The sequence below is a fragment of the Macrobrachium rosenbergii genome, chromosome 14 (genome assembly GCF_040412425.1).
Source record: "Macrobrachium rosenbergii isolate ZJJX-2024 chromosome 14, ASM4041242v1, whole genome shotgun sequence".
In the NCBI taxonomy this organism is placed as follows: Eukaryota; Metazoa; Arthropoda; class Malacostraca; order Decapoda; family Palaemonidae; genus Macrobrachium; species Macrobrachium rosenbergii.
In genome coordinates this window covers 2,431,663-2,455,211 of record NC_089754.1, presented here as the reverse complement: position 1 = coordinate 2,455,211, position 23,549 = coordinate 2,431,663, and the positions used below count along the sequence as shown (strand labels likewise).

General features: G+C 37.1%; 2 protein-coding genes and 2 long non-coding RNA genes across 6 annotated transcripts in view; 2 read left to right on the top strand and 2 right to left on the bottom strand.

The window, feature by feature from the left end:
- The window catches only part of LOC136845690 (uncharacterized), a 36,946-nt gene extending 33,774 nt beyond the window's left edge, over nucleotides 1-3,172 (bottom strand). The window contains exon 1 of one of the 3 annotated variants that reach the window (XR_010855214.1): nucleotides 2,595-3,172. This is a non-coding gene — a long non-coding RNA (uncharacterized lncRNA). The remainder of the gene's footprint in view (nucleotides 1-2,594) is intronic. The other 2 variants (XR_010855215.1, XR_010855212.1) reach the window with 2 other exon arrangements.
- A 1,818-nt stretch (nucleotides 3,173-4,990) lies between these two features.
- Nucleotides 4,991-5,623, bottom strand: LOC136845656 (uncharacterized). The gene has a single exon (XM_067115805.1). It carries the CDS (start codon nucleotides 5,621-5,623, stop codon nucleotides 4,991-4,993), a length of 633 nt encoding a protein of 210 aa, XP_066971906.1.
- Nucleotides 5,624-12,292: 6,669 nt separating this feature from the next.
- On the top strand, nucleotides 12,293-14,689 carry LOC136845655 (uncharacterized). Its single transcript, XM_067115804.1, has one exon. The coding sequence runs from the start codon at nucleotides 12,293-12,295 to the stop codon at nucleotides 14,687-14,689; it is 2,397 nt and encodes a 798-aa protein (XP_066971905.1).
- A 318-nt stretch (nucleotides 14,690-15,007) lies between these two features.
- On the top strand, nucleotides 15,008-17,359 carry LOC136845689 (uncharacterized). The gene is made up of 2 exons (XR_010855211.1): nucleotides 15,008-15,211; nucleotides 16,535-17,359. It is a non-coding gene; the product is annotated as an uncharacterized lncRNA (long non-coding RNA).
- Nucleotides 17,360-23,549: the final 6,190 nt, after the last annotated feature.

Here is a 23,549-nt window from a genome sequence, read left to right as displayed (position 1 = left end):
CTAAATAAAACGTTAGATATTTTATTCGCCACTTCATTACTATTGCATTCAATAAAATATTTAAAACAGTCATAATTGTGTCATGGTTACATAATGAACTAGATAAAACTTTGGATATTTTAAATCCCACCGCATTATTTATTTAGTTCATTAAGTAACCATGACACAATTAGTGACTGCTTTAAATATCTGGGAGCACTAAAAGGCGTTAGGTTCTTTGCAGTGTTCATTCCAAGGGCCCTAGCTGCTACAACCTCTTTCATTCCTTTTATTTTACCTCCGTTCATATTCTCTCTCTCTTCCATCTTCCTTTCCGCAACCTTAGCCTGACAATTATTTCATAGTGCTTCAATTAAAAAGGCTTTTCCACCTGTTGTTACCTTTCAGACCTTTCTATTCCTCCTGTTACACCTTTCAAACCTTTCTATTCCTCCTGTTACACCTTTCAGACCTTTCTATTCCTCCTGTTACACCTTTCAGACCTTTCTATTCCTCCTGTTACACCTTTCAGACCTTTCTATTCCTCCTGTTACACCTTTCAAACCTTTCTGTTCCTCCTGTTACACCTTTCAAACCTTTCTATTCCTCCTAGTACAGCTTCCTGACCTTTCTCTTCCTGCTGTTGTGCCTTTCAAACCTTTCTATTCATCTTGTTAAACCTTCCTAACCTTCCTTTCCCTCCTGTTACACCTTTCATACCTTTCTATTACTCCTGTTATGCCATTCAAACTTTTCCATTCCTCCTGTTACACCTCTCAAGTCTTACTATCCCGCTCAATTTCCCTTTCAGCCCTGAATGAGGACCTCAATAGAGGCTTAAGCCTAAATTTTACAATAAGAAAATAGAAATCTCGAAAGTCACCCGTTAAATTTTATTCACTACAAGATCAACAAAACTCAATGTCATCATCACCATTATTTCTCTTTTTCCTTTCACTATCATCATCATTAACCTCATTTTCATCACTGTAAATGGTGCGTAGATTTAGGACCGTAGCCTATAATATAAACAATAATGTCACTTACGACAGATTGAATATTCACGAGACATCAACATGTAATGGCAACTGGCGCAATCAAGATTGCTTACATCTCGTCACTCTGGTTAGGCGTAACCTTCAGCCAATCAGAACGCAGAGCTAGGTAACGCTACATTCTCATTGGCTGAGCGACGTCCTGTAAACACTCTCTCCAGACGGACAGAACACATCCGGGAATGTTTGTTTATATGCGGTAGCTCCAAGTACTCCGAACTATCAGCCAATCAGAACGCAGCTCCAGGGCCGCCAAATTCTCATTGGCTGAGCGACGTGCGGTAGCCACGCCCCTCAGATGCCCAGAACACACTCACTCCAGACAAGTTTGGTGAACTGAGACTTGATAAGTTTCAAGCTTAAAATTTCAAACTTGACTCTTTGTGAAGTAGCCTTATTGCAACACTTAATGATGTATACATAATACAGTATACATACATACATGTAAAGAGTCTACTTGCCGCTTTGTACCAGATATATAAGGAATATTCTGATAACCACAATTACTTCTCGGAATGTGTCCGTTACAAATATGTATTTACTTTTTATTCAACAGTTACTCTCTCTTTATTTCATTATATAATTATATAACTCCCATCACTTAAATAAAATAGAAAAAATTAATATTAAATATGAAAAAGTTGCCCAGTGATAATTAAGACTTCAAGGTAAACTGGACCTCATTGTATTATTACCTACGGATGTTTTCTCTCTCTCTTACTCTGTTGGGTTACGCCTTTGTGACAGCTACTTTTGAAACGATTTTATAGTCATTTCTTTGAAGTCTCTCTCTCTCTCTCTCTCTCTCTCTTTCTCTCTCTCTCTCTCTCTCTCTCTCTGCGGGTGAGGGGTGCTGTTGGTTGGTTGTGGGTGGGAATGGGTGGGTTGTTTACAAAAGACATACATACATACATACACTCTTGACATTGGTGGACGAAGACAAATTCATTAATCTCTGAAAATTAATTCAACGCTGAATTACGTACGTGGTGGCTAGTTGAGCGTTGTGGGTCAAAGCCAGGTTATCTGCCGTACCATTGAGGCTTCTTGAAATTTCATGACAGCCAAATGCTTATTATTATTATTATTATTATTATTATTATTATTATTATTATTATTATTATTGCGTTTTAATACGAGGCCGTCCTTACGATCTGTTGATGAACATATAAAATAATAATAATTTTAATAATTATTAATAATAATAATAATAATAATAATAATAATATTATTATTATTATTATTATTATTATTATTATTATTATTATTATTATTATTATTATTATTATTATTATTATTATTAAAGTGTAATCTGGGAAGAAGTAGAAGGTAATAACGGCTTACAACTGAAAAGACAGAAAGAGAGAGAGAGAGAGAGAGAGAGAGAGAGAGAGAGAGAGAGAGAGAGAGTCTTATTTCAAATAAATAAGAGAATTTTAACGGATATATGTTTCGTTCCAGTAGAATAATTCCTTGCAGCCATAACGTCAATTTTAAACAAATAACGAAGCGTTATTTGTGAAGTGATCAGTAACACTATTCAGTGACTAAATAACTTACTTTTGGGTAATAAGAGGAAAATAGCGTCACAATGCGGCCTTCGTTAGCACGAGGACAAAATCCCGGAAGAAGCGAATCACGAAGCGTACAACTTCTCGCTCCGACGTCTCAATTGACACTGCTGATAATCCTCCTCATTTTCTTTGCCAAGGGCGGTTTTTATTCACTAGTTGGCAACATTGCTTTCTAATAACTTTATTTTGACACTGTTTTCACTCCATATTCTCAGACAAGAGTCTAATGAGCGTCATTTTACTCACTAAAGAACTGTCTTGTGCTTTTAAAAGTGCCGTAATTAAGTAAAATCTTGAATAAAACCAATGCATAAATATCGCCATGCAACATCGTCCAACACAAGTTGACGTATCGCCATGGTCAGATGGACCACTCCTTCTTTCCTTCCTTCCTTCCTTCCTACATGCAATGCGTAACCTTCGTTAATATTCATCATGAATAAATGTCAATGACATTCACTGACACGGCCACTGTCCTCAGGAAGAAAATGACTCTAAATGACCTCGAAGCGATGGTGGATGATAGTCCAGCTTCTTCTGCGTCTGTTGGCTTAGTTGAACTATAGTGATGGAGCATAGGCTGAGAAAGAGAGAGAGAGAGAGAGAGAGAGAGAGAGAGAGAGAGAGAGAGATAAGGATTTCCTCCCGAGAGATCGAAAGAGAATTCGGCCTTATAGCCGGAGGCCAGAAGGAGGAGGAGAACGCCTCCTCCTCCTCCCCCCCCCTAGCCCAGTCACAGCTGCAAGCACCCGATGAGTTCACCTCTAGACCTTCATAGTCCCATTTTCATTACGAAACTTAATAACAAGATTGTTGTTCTAATTACAAAAATAAGGTGCATTTGTTATTCATTTATGTTACACAACTTCAGTATGCAAGCTTTAGTCAAGAAAGTATCCAGTTTTATAAGAGAAATGAAGAAACAAATGACTGGTGAATCTAGAAAGCCACACACCTACAGACGCATTAGAATTATCACTGAATAAAAGACAAATGAATCATGAATCACGTTTCATTTGATAATGATTTTGCGCTAAAGCTTCCATAAAAGCCTTTCATTTATTTATATATATATTTATTTATTTTTTTACTGTAGAAAGAAGCCCGAATCAGGACGCTACCTTATAACGGAGCAATGGAGGGTCCTTCTCGAATTCACCAGGCCTGGAGGGATGAGTTTAATGGGAGTGCCTGCTGCCGGCAGGTTTCTGAGGCCGACGAGTCGACTGCTCTGAGCTGTTTCTCGCCTTGCATGACCTCGGGGGCTTATTTTCTTGCTCCTTCCAGAGGTCGCTGGGATCGTAAGATGGCGGTTCACTCACCTCATTTCCTATGTTGGAAACTTCCAAATCCTGGTGACTTCTGGCAACCCATGTTCGCCAGTAGTTTCCCACTTAACAATATATATATAGATTATGAGTGCATGAGGTTCGTTCTCTCTCTCTCTCTCTCTCTCTCTCTCTCTCAGGAAATGAAGTGGTGCTATATCCTTCAGCACGCTCTATTCTCTCTCTCTCTCTCTCTCTCTCTCTCTCTCTCTCTCTCTCTCTCTCTCTCAGGCCCACTCCAAGTAGTACCTATTATTCAGTGAGTTAGGGAGGACGCCCTTATCAAATTCTGGGCCCCCACAGAAAGTGCAATTATTGACGGTGCGGGAACATAAATAGTAAGAAGAGGAAGAAGAAGAAGAAGAAGAAGAAGAAGAAGAAGAAGAAGAAGAAGAAGAAGAAGAAGAAGAAGAAGAAGAAAGAAGAAGAAGGGGAGAGAGGAAAGAAGGGATAATGAAGATGGTGAGTTGTGCTTTGATTCTATAGATGGGAATCGTCAATGTTCACTCTAATTAATATCATTCATAGAAAAGACATTGTTATTATTATTATTATTATTATTATTATTATTATTATTATTATTATTATTATTATTATTATTATTATTATTATTATTTCGTGTTTGACTGAAAAGTACGAATTGGGATGAGCATTTTTGAAAGAATCTACATCAATATTTCCTGTCAAAACATCTCTCTCTCTCTCTCTCTCTCTCTCTCTCTCTCTCTCTCTCTCTCTCTCTCTCTCTCTCTCTCTCGTTAATTTTATGCATAAATATTTTTTTGTAGAATTAAATTCATACTTCCCCGACTCTCTCTCTCTCTCTCTCTCTCTCTCTCTCTCTCTCTCTCTCTCTCTCTCTCTCTCTCTCTCTCTCTCTTAGTACATATAATAGATAAAACTGCCTATTCTATTTTTTATTTCCTTCTTTCCAACAGAGAGAGAGAGAGAGAGAGAGAGAGAGAGAGAGAGAGAGAGAGAGAGAGAGAGATTATGCTACACAAGCGCTGGTCCCAAAGGAGCTAGTTCTAAAATAGCTAGTGCACCATAAGAGCTAGTGGGGCAAAATAGCTAGTTCTGAATCAGCAGTAAAATTTTTATTAATTAAGTGGTAACTGGCAACTCTACCATGGTTAGATAGTTGCATTAGTTTGAAAATAGTCACCTTGTGCTTTGGATTCCATATTTTTTTTTCATTTTGACAATAGTCGTCTTGTGATTTGGATTCCATATTCGTTTCAGTTTGACAATAGTCGTCTTGTGATTTGGATTCCATATTTTTTTTCATTTTGACAATAGTCGTCTTGTGATTTGATTCCATATTTGTTTCAGTTTGACAATAGTCGTCTTGTGATTTGGATTCCATATTCGTTTCAGTTTGACAATATTCGTCTTGTGATGTGGATTCCATATTTGTTTCCTTTTGACAATAGTCGTCTTGTGATTTGGATTCCATATTCGTTTCAGTTTGACAATAGTCGTCTTGTGATGTGGATTCCATATTTGTTTCTTGTAATTTGACAATAGTTTCGTCTTGTGATTTGGATTCCATATTCGTTTCAGTTTGACAATAGTCGTCTTGTGATGTGGATTCCATATTTGTTTCAGTTTGACAATAGTCGTCTTGTGATTTGGATTCCATATTTGTTTCAGTTTGACAATAGTCGTCTTGTGATTTGGATTCCATATTTTGTTTCAGTTTGACAATAGTCGTCTTGTGATTTGGATTCCATATTTTGTTTCAGTTTGACAATAGTCTTGTGATTTGGATTCTTGTGATTTGGATTCCATATGATCGCTTGTTTGGATTCAGTTTGACAATATTCCATATTCGTTTTCAGTTTGACAAAAGTTCTTGTGATTTGGATTCCATATTCGTTTTAGTTTGACAATAGCCGTCTTGTGATTTGGATTCCATATTTGTTTCAGTTTGACAATAGTCGTCTTTTGATTTGGATTCCATATTCGTTTTAGTTTGACAATATTCGTCTTGTGATTTGGATTCCATATTCGTTTCAGTTTGACAAAAGTCGTCTTGTGATTTGGATTCCATATTCGTTTCAGTTTGACAATAGTCGTCTTTTGATTTGGATTCCATATTCGTTTCAGTTTGACAAAAGTCGTCTTGTGATTTGGATTCCATATTCGTTTCAGTTTGACAAAAGTCGTCTTGTGATTTGGATTCCATATTCGTTTCAGTTTGACAAAAGTCGTCTTGTGAATTGGATTCCATATTCGTTTCAGTTTGACAAAAGTCGTCTTGTGATTTGGATTCCATATTCGTTTCAGTTTGACAAAAGTCGTCTTGTGATTTGGATTCCATATTCGTTTCAGTTTGACAAAAGTCGTCTTGTGATTTGGATTCCATATTCGTTCCAGTTTGACAAAAGTCGTCTTGTGAATTGGATTCCATATTCGTTTCAGTTTGACAATAGTCGCCTTGTGATTTGGATTCCATATTCGTTTCAGTTTGACAAAAGTCGTCTTGTGAATTGGATTCCATATTCGTTTCAGTTTGACAAAAGTCGTCTTGTGAATTGGATTCCATATTCATTTCAGTTTGACAATAGTCGTCTTGTGATTTGGATTCCATATTCGTTTCAGTTTGACAATAGTCGTCTTGTGAATTGGATTCCATATTCGTTTCAGTTTGACAAAAGTTGTCTTGTGATTTGGATTCCATATTCGTTTCAGTTTGACAATAGTCGTCTTGTGATTTGGATTCCATATTCGTTTTAGTTTGACAATATTCCTCTTGTGATTTGGATTCCATATTTGTTTCAGTTTGACAATAGTCGTCTTGTGATTTGTTTGACAATTCCATATTTGGATTCCATATTCCAGTTTGACAAAAAGTCGTCTTGTGAATTGGATTCCATATTCGTTTCAGTTTGACAATAGTCGTCTTGTGATTTGGATTCCATATTCGTTTCAGTTTGACAGTTTGAAAAGTCGTCTTGTGAATTGGATTCCATATTCGTTTCAGTTTGACAAAAGTCGTCTTGTGAATTGGATTCCATATTCGTTTCAGTTTGACAATAGTCGTCTTGTGATTTGGATTCCATATTCGTTTCAGTTTGACAATAGTCGTCTTGTGATTTGGATTCCATATTTGTTTCAGTTTGACAAAAGTCGTCTTGTGATTTGGATTCCATATTCGTTTCAGTTTGACAATAGTCGTCTTGTGATTTGGATTCCATATTAGTTTTTAGTTTGACAATATTCGTCTTGTGATTTGTTTAATATTTATTTTTCCAGTTTGACAATAGTCGTCTTGTGAATTGGATTCCATATTCGTTTCAGTCTGACAATATTCGTCTTGTGATTTGGATTCCATTTTGGTTGTGCCTGCTTATTCGTCTGCTAACATTACCCAAAATATTGACTATGAAACGGTATCTTGCATGCCAAAAAGAAATGCACTTAGGAAATGCATCCAAAGAAAAAGACAAAAAACTGAAGCTTACTTTACTGAACCAGAGTCAACCTCAGAAATCAACCTAACCTAACCCAACATAACCTAACCTAACCTAACATAACCTAACCCAACCTAACCTAACCTAACCTGAAGATTTCAAAACAATTACTATGGGGAAGAATAATGAAGAAAACTATTAATTCTATGACGATACCAGAGATTCCCAGGAAATACTAATATTCGCAAGGAAAATCTTGCTAGACCAACTTGCAAATGATACTGAAAGTTAAGTATACCTTAGTTTAACCAGACCACTAAGCTGATTAACAGCTCTCCTACGGCTGGCCCGAAGGATTAGACTTATTTTACGCGGCTAAGAACCAATTGGTTACCCAGCAACGGGACCTACAGCTTATTGCAGAATTCGATCCACATTATACCGAGAAATGAATTTCTATCACCAGAAATAAATTCCTCTAATTCTTCACTGGCCGGCCGGAGACTCGAACTCGGGCCTAGCAGAGTGCTAGCCGAGAACTCTACCGACCCTACCAACGAATAACTTGCAACTGGTACACACTGGCTGCGAAGGTACATTCAAAATGGTTCCACAATCATTCTATCAACTGTATACAATCCACGCTATTAATTATCTGCATGAGTTTCCATCTCGCTGACAAATAAAACAAGGAAACATAAAAAAAGCCTTTAGAATTTTGAAACTGGAGCGCCCAGATTTCAACCCAAGCACAATGACCCCAGATTTTGAGAAGTAACCGGCTAGTGTGGACAGGCCATAACAAACAGTTATGGAACTGATACTAACCAACTCTCGCCTTTATTGCAAATTGCTTGCTGCAATAGAAAAACTGCAGGATCTTCTGTTATTTTGAGGAGACATGCAATGGAAGTCCCCCAAGAACAGGAGGAAGAAGAAGAAGAAGAAGAAAAAAGGAGCCTTCATTCGCTCCAATCATTTGGAGCGTTGAACGAAGGACGGCAGAGATTTACCGAGAACGACAAAATCACGACATTTCAACGTTTGAATTCCAACGTGGCATTACGTATATTACTCAATACTAAATCATGATTTATTTTTGACGGGTTTTTTAAATTGAAAATGGGGCTTTTAACAAAATTTTTTTCAATAAAAATCGAGATTTTTAAATCGTTTTTTGTCCCACTGACCTAGAGATTTTAGTACTAGCACCTATGTTTTATGCCGCACTAACTATTAAAGTACTAGTTCTTATATGTAGCACTATCATCTGAAAAATGGTAAGAAGACAATTGCAGAATGATGAAAACAGCCTGATTATTATTATTTATTATTATTATTATTATTATTATTATTATTATTATTATTATTATTATTATTATTTTATTTCATGTTTGACTGAAAAGTAAGAATTGGGATGAACATTTTTGAAAGAATCTAGATAAATGACGATTGTTTACATAGATGGAGGAAAAAATATTTTCAAGCAAGAGCCTGTGCTGTCAAAACCATTCTCTCTCTCTCTCTCTCTCTCTCTCTCTCTCTCAAGGAACTCTCTATGATCTAAGGGATCTCTCTCTCTCTTTATCTCACAAAGTTAATTTTATGCATAAATATTTTTGATTAGAATTAAAGTCATACTTCAAAAGAAAGATAGAGTTCTTCTCTTTCTCTCTCTGAAACCTATTCTCTCAGATTAATTTTATGATCAGATAGAAAAATAGAAATCAAAGGGGGAACACGATATATGGGAGAGATGCCAATCAAGGAAAAAAATCTTTTTGTAGAATTTGAATATGAAAAATTAGTGAACATTGTAATATATAGGTTCCCTAATACTAAAAGAGTTTGACATAATAATTGAAAAATTGGATGAAATATGTAGAAATCACAAGGATTGGACTATACTCTCGGAGACTTTCTTTCCTTTTTGTAGAATGGAAAGAACGAATAGGAGACTGTGGTTGTATTTATACATATCAATAGTAGTCAGAAGATAAGAGGCTTTCTATTAGATATGCTCTAGAACATAACATTCAGCAAATAAATCACCTACCAACAAGAAAGGATAATATTTTAGATCTAGTATTTGTTAATTTTATGCATAAGTATTTTTTGTAGAATTAATGGGAAAATATATTTGTAAGTGATGATATACTTTACCCTTTATATTATATAAACTATTAGAAATAGTGGAAAAATATATACCGAAGAAAAAAAAAGTAATCATCAGTCACGAATTCCAAGAGACAGAAGGATCTTGTTCAGAAAATTAGAAAGTCTCTTGCAAAAGAAAAGAATCTGGAAAGTGATCTCTCTCAAAAGAAAATGAAAAAGGGAACCTAGAAGAAATTACTCTACAAAATATCAAGCTCTCTCTAAAATTTTTCTCTTAGATAAATATATTGAAGGGCGATTAACGAAGATGTAAACTTAGCAGAAAGATAATGATTGAAAACAGATAATGAAATAAGAGATGAAAATACTGAATACTTATCAGATATAGATATTCTCTATTAATGAAATTAAAATGGATGCAAGTACCTGTCATATTGTTAAAGAAAGTGGATATCAATCGCAAAACCACTAATATTATTAAGACAAAGTATAGAAGATTTATGATGAGCATAAATTAGCATATATTACTCCTACTGACCAAAAGCATTCAAGACTAAGGCAGATGAGTCTGACATCTCATATTATGAAAGTATATGAAAGGATTAAAAAAAAAGAAACATTTAACAAAAAAAATAAACTGTCACACAAACACATATAAAAATATGATAAAAATGAAAAAGTGTTAAAATAAAAGCTTTTGACAAGGTAGATCATAACACTATTAGCGAAAAATTCTAACATTGTTGGGAAGTGGTAAAAAATTTTTGCAAAACAGAAAACAGATAGTGATTGCAAACGATGAGAAATCGGATGAATGTGTTAGCTGCATTGCTGTTTGTGATTTTGCAGAACTAGACTCTATTGAAACTGGCTCTTTTGGATAGGAACTCGCTACAACTAAATAAAATATATAAAGAGAGAGTATTTAACTCTGATAAAGAGTGATAAAGAGAGAGAGAGCAGTTAAAGACCTTGGTGTGATGTTGAGAATATGTTATGCAATGATCAAATAGCAATTCTATTGGCAAAGACAAAGCGCACCTACTTCAAAACAAGAAAAGCTGAACACATGATTATGCCCACGTTCGTAGTCCAATGAATATTGCAATATAATATGGTACCCACATTTATTGCCAAAGCTAGAAATGAATTTACAGCTAGAATAGAAGAAGTTAAATACTACTTTTCTTAAATTTATATAGTCTCCAAAGAGAAGAGATACAGTAATTCAAGCAGAGAGAGAATTAGAAAATAGAACTAAAATTATCAAAAAGAGCAAGAGAGAGAGAGAGAGACATTAAGAGAGAGTCTATTCAAGAGAGAGATTTATGCGTTTCATTTCACAGACCATCCAAGACCCAAGAGTTGATTTCACACATCTCAACGAATTGTAAGGTCTTTGAATGAGCTCTCTTTCCTATTTCCTCCTTCCGTTAATTTTCATAAAATTTTTGAGACTCTCTCTTTCTCTCTCTCTCTCTCTCTCGTTAATTTTATGATAAAGATTTTTTTGAGAGAGAGAGAGTTAATTTTAGATAAAGAGAGAGAGAGAGAGAGAGACTCTCTCTTTTCTCTCTCTCTCTCTCTCTCGTTAAGAGCATAAAGAGAGAAGAGATTTTACTTCATTTCACACTCTCACCCCGTTAATTTTAAGCATAAAAAGTTGATTTCCATCTCAGTTAATTTCTTTGAATGAGCTCTTTCTTTCCTATTTCCTCCTTCCATCAAAGAGAGAGAGAGAGAGAGAGAGAGAGAGAGAGAGAGAGAGAGAGAGAGAGAGAGAGAGAGAGAGAGAGAGAGAGAGATTTACTTCATTTCACACCCACCCAAAAGTTGATTTCCATCTCAACTCTTTGAATGAGTTCTTTCCTATTTCCTCCTTCATCAGAACTAGAGAGAGAGAGAGAGAGAGAGAGAGAGAGAGATTTACTTCATTTCACACCCACCCCCAAAGTTGATTTCCATCTCAACTCTTTGAATGATTTTCCTTTCCTATTTCCTCCTTCCATCAAAGAGAGAGAGAGAGAGAGAGAGGAGAGATTTTCTACATCAACCCCACCCCAAAATTGATTTCTCTCTCGGCTGTTTGGACAGAGACAGAGAGAGAGAGAGAGAGAGAGAGAGAGAGAGAGAGAGAGAGAGAGAGAGAGAGATTTACTTCATTTCACACCCACCCCCAAAGTTGATTTCCATCTCAACTCTTTGAATGAGCTCCTTTCCTATTTCCTCCTTCCATCAAAGAGAGAGAGAGAGAGAGAGAGAGAGAGAGAGAGAGAGAGAGAGAGAGAGAGAGAGAGAGAGCTGTACTTCATTCCATCCCTTTCCCAAAGAGAGAGAGAGGAGAGAGAGAGAGAGAGAGAGAGAGAGAGCTGTACTTCATTCCATCCCTGCCCCAAAATTGATTTCCATCCCAACTGTTTGAATGAGTACCTTTTCCTATTCCTTGTTTCAACAGAGAGAGAGAGAGAGAGAGAGAGAGAGAGAGAGAGAGAGAGAGAGAGAGAGAGAGAGAGGTCTGCTTCCTTCCCTTTCTCTAGTCTCCCCCACCCATCAATCTGTTCCCTTCCTCCAACTCCTCAAATTCTCTCCGATTTCTATTGATCTCATCACGAGCAGTCAAGGTAAAGCTGATATTAACACTGCTTCTCGCTTTATCACTATTGCTATTTCTCTCATTCTGCTTCCTGTTTTTAACAGCTATTATTCTTTTACATCCTTCTCAGGTTGTCGCTTCTTGAAGTCTTTTGCGAGGGATAATATGGACGCACAAGAAGACTCTGTCTTCCGTAGCCAACGCCCATCGTCGATTGTTAAGACAAAAAATGGCTTCCTCCTCAGGATCAGTTTCTTCCCCGAAAGTTTTGAAGTTCTTGAAACTTTACTATTTTGTGACGCACTGGGGGAAGGAAGTAGTTTACAAGATATGCAACCTGAGTTTCCTCCGAGGGACAAACCAGACAATCTTAGAGATTCTCAACGAAAACCAAGTTCCACTACAACGGAAAAAGACTCCTTTCAATCCCCAAGAAATTAAAAATCTTAGTGATAAGCTTCCGAAAGATCTGGACATCACAGTGATGAACAAGATCTGCCAAACTCTTTGGGATAAGGGGGTGAATGACCCTGGTGGTGAACTCAGAGGATTAGTCGTAAAAATCAAAGATGAGAGAAACTCTGTTAGCCACGAAGCCCCTGATATGTCAGACACTGAACTGGAAAGTAAACTCAGAGACTACCAAGCAATGTTCGCGGAAACTCTTGCGAAGGCAAAGTCTCACTTTCCATCTAATTACAGTGAAATTGACAAGCTTGAGACAGAGATCCAGGAGGCTGTTCCAAAGCTCCTGGAAAAGATCCGTGAGAAATACGATCCCTTAAAACCTCAGGATGTACAAGGGCTTAAAGAAGAAATAGAAGAGTTTGGGAGTGAATTTTCTGACATGATACTCAACTCCTCTGAAACAGAACTCCTGTCTGTTCATGAACGCCACTGTCAGATTTTACCCTACCACTGGCTCGCTCAGTATGGTACTACGCATCCAGGTGACATCACGGTCTGTTTAAAAGTGGAGCATGACCAGGGCCATGGCAACGAGAGTATTAGTGTAAATCAAAACGAAATCCTCAACGAAGACAAAATGGGGAAAGACTCTGAAGTTGTGATTATATCCGGTGATGAAGGTTCTGGAAAAACCACGATTCTTTGTTCCTGTGCAGAGGCGTGGTGCAAGAAGACAAATGATATACCAGAACTCTCTTCCTTCCCGTTCCTGCTCTATATGCAGTTCCAAAATGATGACCACGACAACTTTGATGACTACCTCAAGAACTTGATTCCAAAAACTATTGCCATATTTCCTTTCGACCTCGTCAAATCGGTGGTCCTAGGTTCAAAGTGTTTGGTCTTATGCGACGGATATGACGAGGCCAATGGGAAGTCTAGAAAGCTTTTTGACGAAATGTTAGCACTTAATTCAAACACCATGAAGTATGTTGTCACAACACGTCCAGGAAAGACCATGGAACTGACAGATATTGTGAACAAAAGAAATCGTTCCAGAATCAACCTCAAAGTTTCAGGTCTTCAGGAAGAGGACACGAAATTGCTCACAGAAAAGCTCGTTGGCTACCTACTGAAAAATGACGTCACCCAACAGGAGCAAATCAAAAATGAGCTGCTTCAGAAAATAAGAGAAATGAACACTGACATCAGAGCCATCCTGCAAACTCCACTGTATTTTAACCTGTTCATTCTCCTTTACATTGAGTGTCCAGACTTGAGGGATAAAATGGGCACCTGGACATCAGTCTACTTACAGCTGAGAAAGCACAGGATCAAGAGAATCTCCAACAAGACAGGAATCTCTGAAGAATCACTGGAGGAATTCGATGCACTGTACAAAAAATGGTCTCTGCAAGATTACATCAAGGAAAAACGCGAATGGTCTGACGAAGATGTGACAACCTTTCAAGAAGAGATTATTTGTCCAGAGGTACGTCAGAACTTGGAAGCCATCATGTCATCTTATTTCTCCGTAAAGAACACGAAGAAAGATGAGGAGATTGTGAAGGTATACTGCCACAGACAAGTAAGTGAACAGGAGTTTGCAGCTGCAAGTAGCATCTGCGATGACATCGTCACCACATCAAGCGGAAGGTCACAAGAGGGAGGTAACGTTGTTACGGAGGTGCTGCTGTCGAGAGGATTATGCGATGAAAGCAATCTATCCCAGTTATTTTTAAAATTCGGACCAGTCATATCCCTCATACCAGAAATACTTTACAGTACTGAGAGAGATGTGCTTTACGATACAATACATAATATTCATGAACTCTATGTATCGTGCAGCCTCTCTCCTTTCGTTGTTGAGGGACATGACGATCTTCTGGACCCAAGTATTGGGACTAGGTTGGACGATAAGGTTCTGGAATCACTCGCGTCGCAGATGAGAAATACTTCCCTGAGGGACCGAGTGGAATTCAGAGAACCCAAGAGTCTTTGTGCCCTACCGTCCTTACTGCTTAAACTGAAGCCCAAAGAGGTTGTGTTGGATTTGTCACTTTCAAAAGTACCAGGAGATCTTTCGCAACTCAACCAAACATTATATTCTGCGAACCAGTCGGATGTTCGCTCAAAGATTAATATCAGGATGTGTTTAAGGGAATACGCACAACTCTCCGGACAGGGGGAGGTTTTGCATCCAGTGGATGAAATTTAGGTAACTTCTTCTTCTTAGGAACTTTCTTCTTCTTCTTCTTCTTCAACCTTCACTCCCTGAGCGATAAAAAGTACTGAAACCTTTTTTTTTTTTTTTGACAAGAGATTTTAAAGAGTTATGTAAATACATCGGCATATATGTATATATATATATATATATATATATATATATATATATATATATATATATATATATATATATATATATATATAGTGAGATATCATAAAAACTTCAATACAGTCAGCCATTATTATTATTTTGTGTTGTTGTAGATAATAATAATATCTCGGAATTTCCTCTCATTTGTCTCATCCACAGGACTGGGCATCCAGGACGACGCTGGGTACCAAGACTTCGAGAGCCTTCGTCCCATTTGTCTCATGGCGTCTTCAGTAAAGGAACTGAGGTTAACATACTACATGGGAGATGCTTCTGAGGATCGCGTGGCCCAAGTCATATACAGAACGTTTCCAACAAACAGGAATGAAGGGACCACCGATTTATGGACTGACTTTGACAGAGGTGAGCGTCAGTGTCATCAAAATTTTAACCGTCGCGAACGACACTTCCTCTTCCTCTTACTCCTCCTCCTACTCCTCCTCCTCCTCCATTATGAACAGCATGAAAAGAAGAAGAAGCAGGAGTAGCAGGAGGAAAAAGAATAAGGGGCCAAAAAAAGGAAGACTTTTCAATTTATAATGGTGAATAATAGGAGTATTGAAAGTCTTAACTACATTTTATGCTATATTTTCACATCCTGATTTCCTCTCGAGTACAGTGATTTTTAGTCAGTTTTTATATATAGACATAGAGAAATATATCTATTAATATGTATGTATGTATGTATGTATGTATGTATGTATGTATGTATGTATGTATGTATATATATATATATATATATATATATAGATATAGAGAGAGAGAGAGAGAGAGAGAGAGAGAGAGAGAGAGAGAGAGAGAGACAGAGAGACTCCGTCAGTTTTTATATATAGACATATAGAAATATATCTATTAATATGTGTGTATGTATGTATGTGTGTATATATATATATATATATATATATATATATATAGAGAGAGAGAGAGAGAGAGAGAGAGAGAGAGAGAGAGAGAGAGAGAGAGAGAGAGAGAGAGAGAGACTCCGTCAGTTTTTATATATAGACATACAGAAATATATCTATTAATATGTGTGTGTATGTATGTATGTATGTATATATATATATATATATATATATATAGAGAGAGAGAGAGAGAGAGAGAGAGAGAGAGAGAGAGACTCCGTAGTTATCCTCCGAGGAAGAGGGAGGAGGAGGAGGAGGAGGAGGAGGAGGAGGAGGAGGAGGAGGAGGAGGAGGAGGAGGAGGAGGAGGAGGAGGAGGAAGATAATGGCACGATGGATGGATGACGTCATACACACAAAATAATAATAATAATAATAATAATAATAATAATAATAATAATAATAATAATAATAATAATAATAATAATAAAACCTTCAGCCATAGCTGAAACACTTTAGCGTTTTATGTATTCTCTGCTTCTTCTTCTTCTTCTTCTTCTTCTTCTTCTTCTTCTTCTTCTTCTTCTTCTTCTTCTTCATGACCTCATGAGTTATTTATGTAGAGCAACTCTTTAGAAAGAAGAAGAAGAATAAAGGGAAGTAGCAATGTCACTGAAATGCCTGTTTCTTCTGGTGCGAGATTCTAAAGAGTTATGTCAATACTTCCCTATATATATACATACAATATATACATATACATATGTGTGTTTGTGTTGAGCAAGAGTGAGTGCAAGTCAAGTACAGCAGGTGTTAATATCCTCCCACTTTTGTTGTTCCTCCCTCAGTTCCTGACTTGAAGCTTCTGCTCCAGTCGTTACCCGTTCCGCCCTTGAGGTCAATCTCTATTTACCTGCCTGACGGAACAAAGAAAATTGAGGATGTTGAACTACTGAGGGCGATCTGCAGAATTAGGGGATTCAGGACACTGCGGGTTCATAGCTCTACGCTTCATGTTATTGTGTACGCTTATGGTGAAGAAGAAGAAGAAGAAGAAGAAGTAGAAAGGAAGAGAAAAAGGGAAGAAGAGGGAGAGAGAGCGAAGAAGAGAATAAGATAAGAAGAGGGGGCGATCTGCATAAATGACAAATTCGGGACGTTACGGGTTCTCACTTCTATGCTTAATGTTATTGTGTATGCTGGTAGTGAAGAAGAAGAAGAAGAAGAGAAAAAGGGAAGAGAGAGAGAGAAGAGAAGAAGAAAAAGATATGAAGAAGGGACGTCACTATGTTGTTTTGCAGGTGAAGAAAGAACAGTAGTGGTCATTCATGGAGGTTCTGCGTCAATGTTTATACACTTAATTACGGCTCCTTCTTCTTCTTCTTCATCATTTAGCTGCATTTCAGGTTCCACTTGTAAGAATAACAATGTTGAAAATGTTATACATTTTCTTCCATTGATCTTTTTTGACATGTTTTTATGACTCTTGAGATTTATTTATTTATCTTTTAGGTCCTTTTCTCGGACCATATTTGAGATGCGGTTGCATTTTTATAGCTGTAATATTGCAGCCTATCTATCTATCCATCTATATGGAAACACTGAAATGCCAAGGATGCTTTTGTCATAGTTTGGTGAATGTTTCAGCGTTGCAAATACACTGATTGCTTACACTGGGTGTTTTATTAGCCATGTTATGCATAGATGAATAAGTAGTTGTGGTGACAAGGTTTAAATGGAAAAACATTAGTTTTTAGGTAATAAAAATCTTATGTCAACTTTATCATAATCTTTTGGGATCTGCATTTTGTTATTGCTTCAAATACGTACAACTTATGATAATGAATGTATACATATATATATATATATATTGTATCTACAAACATGTAAAACAAGGAAAAATGTCCAGAAGAAAGTCATTCAAAATAATTCAATGATTAATTCAACAGAACCACAAATGGAACTGATGAGAATTGCAACTAAAAAGTCAAAGTCAGTCAGTCAAAGAATTCAACTTTTAGAAATGTTGATCAACTTGTCAAGAGAACAAGTATATTATCAAAACTATTTCATGATAAAAATGCAGTAGTTAGTCAGTGAGTCAGTGAGTCAGTGAGTGAGTGAGGGAGTCAGACTGTTGACCTTCCAAAAGCATGACTGAAACAGAAGAGGCAATCAATGAATACTGGGGAAGTGGAAATGTGTCTTGAATCTCAGAAGAAGAAAAAACCTCCTTAGTTTCAGATGAGATCAACTGAATGATGGAGTGAAAGAAGTCTCTATGAACACCTTATCAGAAACTTTGAAATGCCAAAAGAGAGAGGGAGAGACACCTTTTCATTTTATTAAGGGGAAGGGAAACCAATAGTATATCGATGGCAAGAGGAGAAATAAAAACTTGAGGATATGAAATAGGAGGAAGACTTTCATGTCTAATTGAACTTGGATAATAATTATATGTGGAGTTATACTGCTGTCTTCCTCCACCACCTTTGGGGAGAGAGAGAGAAAGAGAGACAGTCTGGGACTTTCTCCTCAGCAGGGTCTAATAAAATAAAGTCCATGTATGACCTTTCTATATATTTTAACAGAGGCAACAAGTGCAAAGGATTTGAAAAAGGTAGGAGGAAGAGGCATGTTATTAAAACAAAGATTTTTTGAGACATAACTGGAAAAATTATGAAAAAATTACCAAGCACTGGAATTACACAACTCAGACAGATTCAGTCGTAAAAATGAGAACTGGAAGGAATTGATCAAAGGCACAGAGAAAGTAAATAAACACAAACTAGGAGGAGGAGGAGGAGGAGGAGGAGGAGGAGGAGGAGGAGGAGGAGGAGGAGGAGGAGGGGAGGAGGGAGGAGGAGGAGGAGGAGGAGGAGGAGGAGGAGGAGGGGAGGAGGAGAAGGAGAGGGGGAGAGCTGTTTCAGAGTCAAACACCTGAGGCTACTACTTGAGGCCAGTGACAGGAATGAAGGAAGGAGGTCCAGTGTTGTACCAGACGCGTTTTGAGCAGGCGACAAGTCCAGAGGAGCTGTCTTCTGGCGAGTTTTACAGCCACACATTTCTTCTTCATCATTTATTGTTTTGTAGAATAAATGTATAGATGAATCGTAGGCTTAAGTATGTCTCATGAAATATGCAAATACCGGAAGACCCAGGGATGGTCAAGGCCCTGTGTATGGTCTCAGAACTGGCCAAAAATATGCAAAGCCTCTCGTGTGTTTCAATTTTCAACTCCATCGTATAGGTTTCTTTACTCTTTTGTTAAATTTATATATATTTCCTTTTTCCCCCTAATTGTATTGATATTCTGGAATGGAATATAAAATTCGGGCCAAAGGCCAAGCGTTGGGACCTATGAGGTTATTCACCGCTGAAAGTGAAAAATTGAGAGTAAGGTTTGAAAGGTATAACAGGAGAAAGCCTTACGATTACACTATAAAACGCTTCAGGACAGGTAGAAAGTGCGATGGAAGAAGAATAATATGAACGGAGGTATAGTAAAGAAATGAGAGGGGTTGCAGCTAAGGACCGACGGGACACTGCAAAGAATCTTAAGTAATGCCTACAGTGCACCGTGTGAGGTACACTGACGGCACTACCCCCACACAGGGCTGTATTGATATTTATCATTTTGTTCAAAGTCGCTTACTCTGCTTGCTAAAACCAGCACGACACCATGACTACAGTTCTCATACTCATATACTGCAGGATTATCTGTTAGCAAAAGAAGATGAGATAAATAGATAATATATATAATGGAAAAGAACAGGAGTGGTTAATGTATTATAGACGAACACTTGGTTGAAAAGAAGGTCAATATATAAGTTCAACTTGGAGGGGATGGGGTGAAAAAATCTGGCAGTAAACATTAGTAAATAAGTTAATAAGAAGGAAGTAAAAGTATTAAGGTGTCATCGGATGAAATAATGCCTTGGAGCTCGAAGGGGTATGTGAAGAATTTGCAAAGTTGAAGGATGAAGTCAAAGGTAGTTCAAGGATTTGTGGCCACCTTATAGTAATGAAATGTGGGTAAGGCGAGTCAATAAAAAGATTCGGTAGTGGGATATGTTGCGACAAGATCTAGTATAAAAAAGAGATTATCACAAGTGCAACTGTTTGATAAAGAAATCATGTACAGGTATATAGGAAGATGGTAGTCATGAAGAAAAGTGAGAGATATCTATAATGAAATGCCTTAACCCTAACCAGACAATGCAGAGTAGTTGCATGGATACCATGCAAATTTATTACCAACTCTTCTCCCTGTGACCCCAGCTTAAATGAGTCTCGATGTTGTATTAAGCAAACTTGACTTTCATAAATAAGATTTTTCGAGCTACGGAAAGATGGAAATGCCTAAGTAGCCTATAAATATTATAATTAAAAACGAAAGTTCTTTGAATTATCTGCAGTATTAAAATGTTCGTAAAATTAACTGGCAAAGAAAAGCATCTGTGGGAAATTTTCCTTTACGAAACTGGTCCAAAGCCGGATAAGCATATATATATATATATATATATATGTGTGTGTGTGTGTGTGTGTGTGTGTGTGTATGTGTGTGTGTATATGTGTGCGTATATATACATATATGCAGTATACAGGATCATAATTTTATGAACATCCATGACAGAAATCACTGAGTCTACAGGTGACGATGAAAATCGCATGCTGGGTCATTACCTGACCACCAACGGCTGTTATACTGTTATTAATAAACAAGCAAGCTCCAGTGGGGCATCATGATACCCAAAAGAGTCAAAAGAAGAGGCAATTTAAATGATACTTGACCCCTGTCGTTGTCAGCGAGGCGTTTCGTGACGCTGCATGAAATTTCGGGAGAATGACTGAGGAACACGGAACCTCTCGCTTCCCTTGGAGGTTTTACAGCCACTTCCGTGTGAATATAAAGAGAAAACAAGGAATTTTTGGCAGAATAAAAACAAATGTTAGAAAAAGCAAACAAACAAAACTATAAAAAGGGAAAACAAGGAAATTTTGGCAGAATAAAAACAAATGTTAGAAAAAGCAAGCAAACAAAACTATAGAAGGGGAAAACAAGGAACTTTTGGCATATTAAAAACAAATGTTAAAAAAAAGGAAACGAACAAAACTTAACTTCGAATATGGAGTAGAGCTGAAAATGAAGCGAAATCATAAAAATGAAGATAAGTTTGTTCATTCCACTATTTATTGTTACAACTATGCCAAAGATCCTTGTTTCCACTCTATTTTGTTTGCTTCTTTCTTCTTTGACTGTTTTTATTCTGCAAACCTATTTTCACCTGGATGCAGACTGTTCTTTCAACATTTATTTTTATTCTGCCAAAAAATACTTGTTTCTTGCTATTCACGGAAGTACTATGTCTCAGAGGTTCCGTGTTCTCGTCATTCGAGATTTCATGCAGCGTCTGAAAACACTGTAACAAACCAATATCATTTAAATTATAACTTCTTTGACTCTTTTAGTATCATGATCTTGCGGCTTTAACTGTGTAACGAGTATATTGTGCGTGTGTTGAGCTCGAGCATGACTTGGCATGCATTTTCAGCGTCACCTGCGAACTCGGCGATTTAATAATGAATGTTCATAAATTGCTGATCTACATACTACATATGCTATGCACATACACACGCATACACACACACACACACACACACACATATATATATATATATATATATATGTATCCCGGCTTTGGACCAGTATTAAGGTACTTCCACAGATGCTTTTCTTTTTTGCCAGTTAATTTTACGAACATTTTAATACTGCAGATAATTCAAGAACTTCGTTTTAATTATGTATTTATAGGCTACTTAGGCATTCCATCTTTCCGTAGCTCGAAAAATCTTATTTATGAAAGTCAAGTTTGTAATACAACATCGAGACTCATTTTAGCTGGGGTCACAGGGAAAAGTTGGTAATAAATTTTGCATGGTATCCATGCAGCTTCTCTCGTGTCTGGTTAGGGTTAAGGCATTTCATTATAGATATCTCTCACTTTTCTTCATGACTACCATCTTCCTATATACCTGTACATGATTTCTTTTATCAAACAGTTGCACTTCAGATAATCTCTTTTTTTTATACTAGATCTGTCATGTCCATATCCCACTACCGAATCTTTTTATTGACTCGCCTTACCCACATTTACTATATGTACACAAACTCTGAACTACCTTTGACTTCATCCTTCAACTTTGCAAATTCTTCACATACCCCTTTAGGCTCCAGGCATTTGTGCATCCGATGACACCTTAATACTTTTACTTCCTTCTTATTAACTTATTTCTTAATATTTTACTGCAGATTTTCACCCATCCCCTCAAGTTGAACTATATATTGACCTTCTTACTCAACCAAATTAACGTCTATAATACATTAACCATCTGTTTATTTTCCATTATATATATTATCTATTTATCTCATCTTCTTTTGCTAACAGATAATCCTGCAGTATATGAGTAAGGAGAACTGTAGTCATGGTGTTTTAGCAAGCTGTTTTAGCAAGCAGAGTAAGCGACTTTGAACAAAATGATAAATATCAATACAGCCCTGTGTGGGGGTTAGTGCCGTTAGTGTACCTCACACGGTGCACTGTAGGCATTACTTAAGATTCTTTGCAGCGTCCCGTCGGTCCTTAGCTGCAACCCCTCTCATTTCTTTTACTATACCTCCGTTCATATTATCTTTCTTCCATCGCACTTTCTACCTGTCCTAGAAGTTGTTTCATAGTGTAACTGCAAGGCTTTCCTCCTGTTATACCTTTCAAACCTTTTTACTCTCAATTTCACTTTCAGCGGTGAATAACCTCAGAGGTCCCAACGCTTGGCCTTTGGCCTGAATTTTATATTTCGGTTCCAGAATATCAATACAATTAGGGGGAAAAAGTGAAATATATAAATTTATCAAAAGAGAAGAAACCTATACGATGTGGAGTTGGAAAATTGAAACACACGAGAATCGCGAGAGGCGCCGATGTTTATTTAAACAAGACCCGGACACACAAGATGGAATAATGTTGATCAAAGCACAAACATAGTTAAAGAGCCTTGTGTCCTAAAGCCTCCATACCACATCACACACCTTGCAATTTCGTTGTTGACAATTTATTAGTTTAGAGTACAACGGGTATGCGAATTTATGTTGTGCATATGTAGGTATGTCGTATGTATTTTTACCAAATGTCCAGGTGGCTTAACTGGGTATAATGTAGTCGACCATCAAATATTCAAGTGACAAGGCCTGGTATGGTGTGTGCATACCTCTCTCTCTCTCTCTCTCTCTCTCTCTCTCTCCTCTTTGATCTCGGATCAAGCACAACATTGCTGGTTTCCTCAGACGAGACTGAATAGATAAGGCTCAAAGACAACTCCCAATTTCAACCAACTCCTGGTCCAGGTGTGTCACTACAGTCAAGCGCCAGCACGTAAATGCAAATACGATATGCCATATATATGTATATTGCGTTCTCTTTTATTTCCAGCATTTCTTTGCTTCTTAAAGCGACTTCTATTCTGGAGATCATTTCAAGTTTTAGCATTGATTGTGCAAGAAAGTTTTGTGCTGTTGCCATCGTATACGTTACTAAGCTATATTGTAGGCAGATAGGTAAAGATATAGCAATTAAAAGCAATCCTAGGAACCAAAAAGATTTGCTGAACATGGAAGTCACAATACCTTCAAGCCTACCTGCCAGAGGAAAGTATTGTCCAGGTTACATTCATTATATATACAGTATATATATATATACCTATATATATAATGTGTGTGTGTGTGTGTGTGTGGATCTGCTATTCTTATGCTTTCATTAAGTTTTATGGTGAAATTACAAGCGTTGCCTACCCATGTCTTCACAA

What these genes read in the sequence shown, in the direction of transcription:
- LOC136845656 (XM_067115805.1), bottom strand. Translation starts at nt 5,623, where the DNA reads ATGGAATCCAAATCACAAGACGACTATTGTCAAACTGAAACAAATATG.
- LOC136845655 (XM_067115804.1), top strand. Translation starts at nt 12,293, where the DNA reads ATGGCTTCCTCCTCAGGATCAGTTTCTTCCCCGAAAGTTTTGAAGTTC.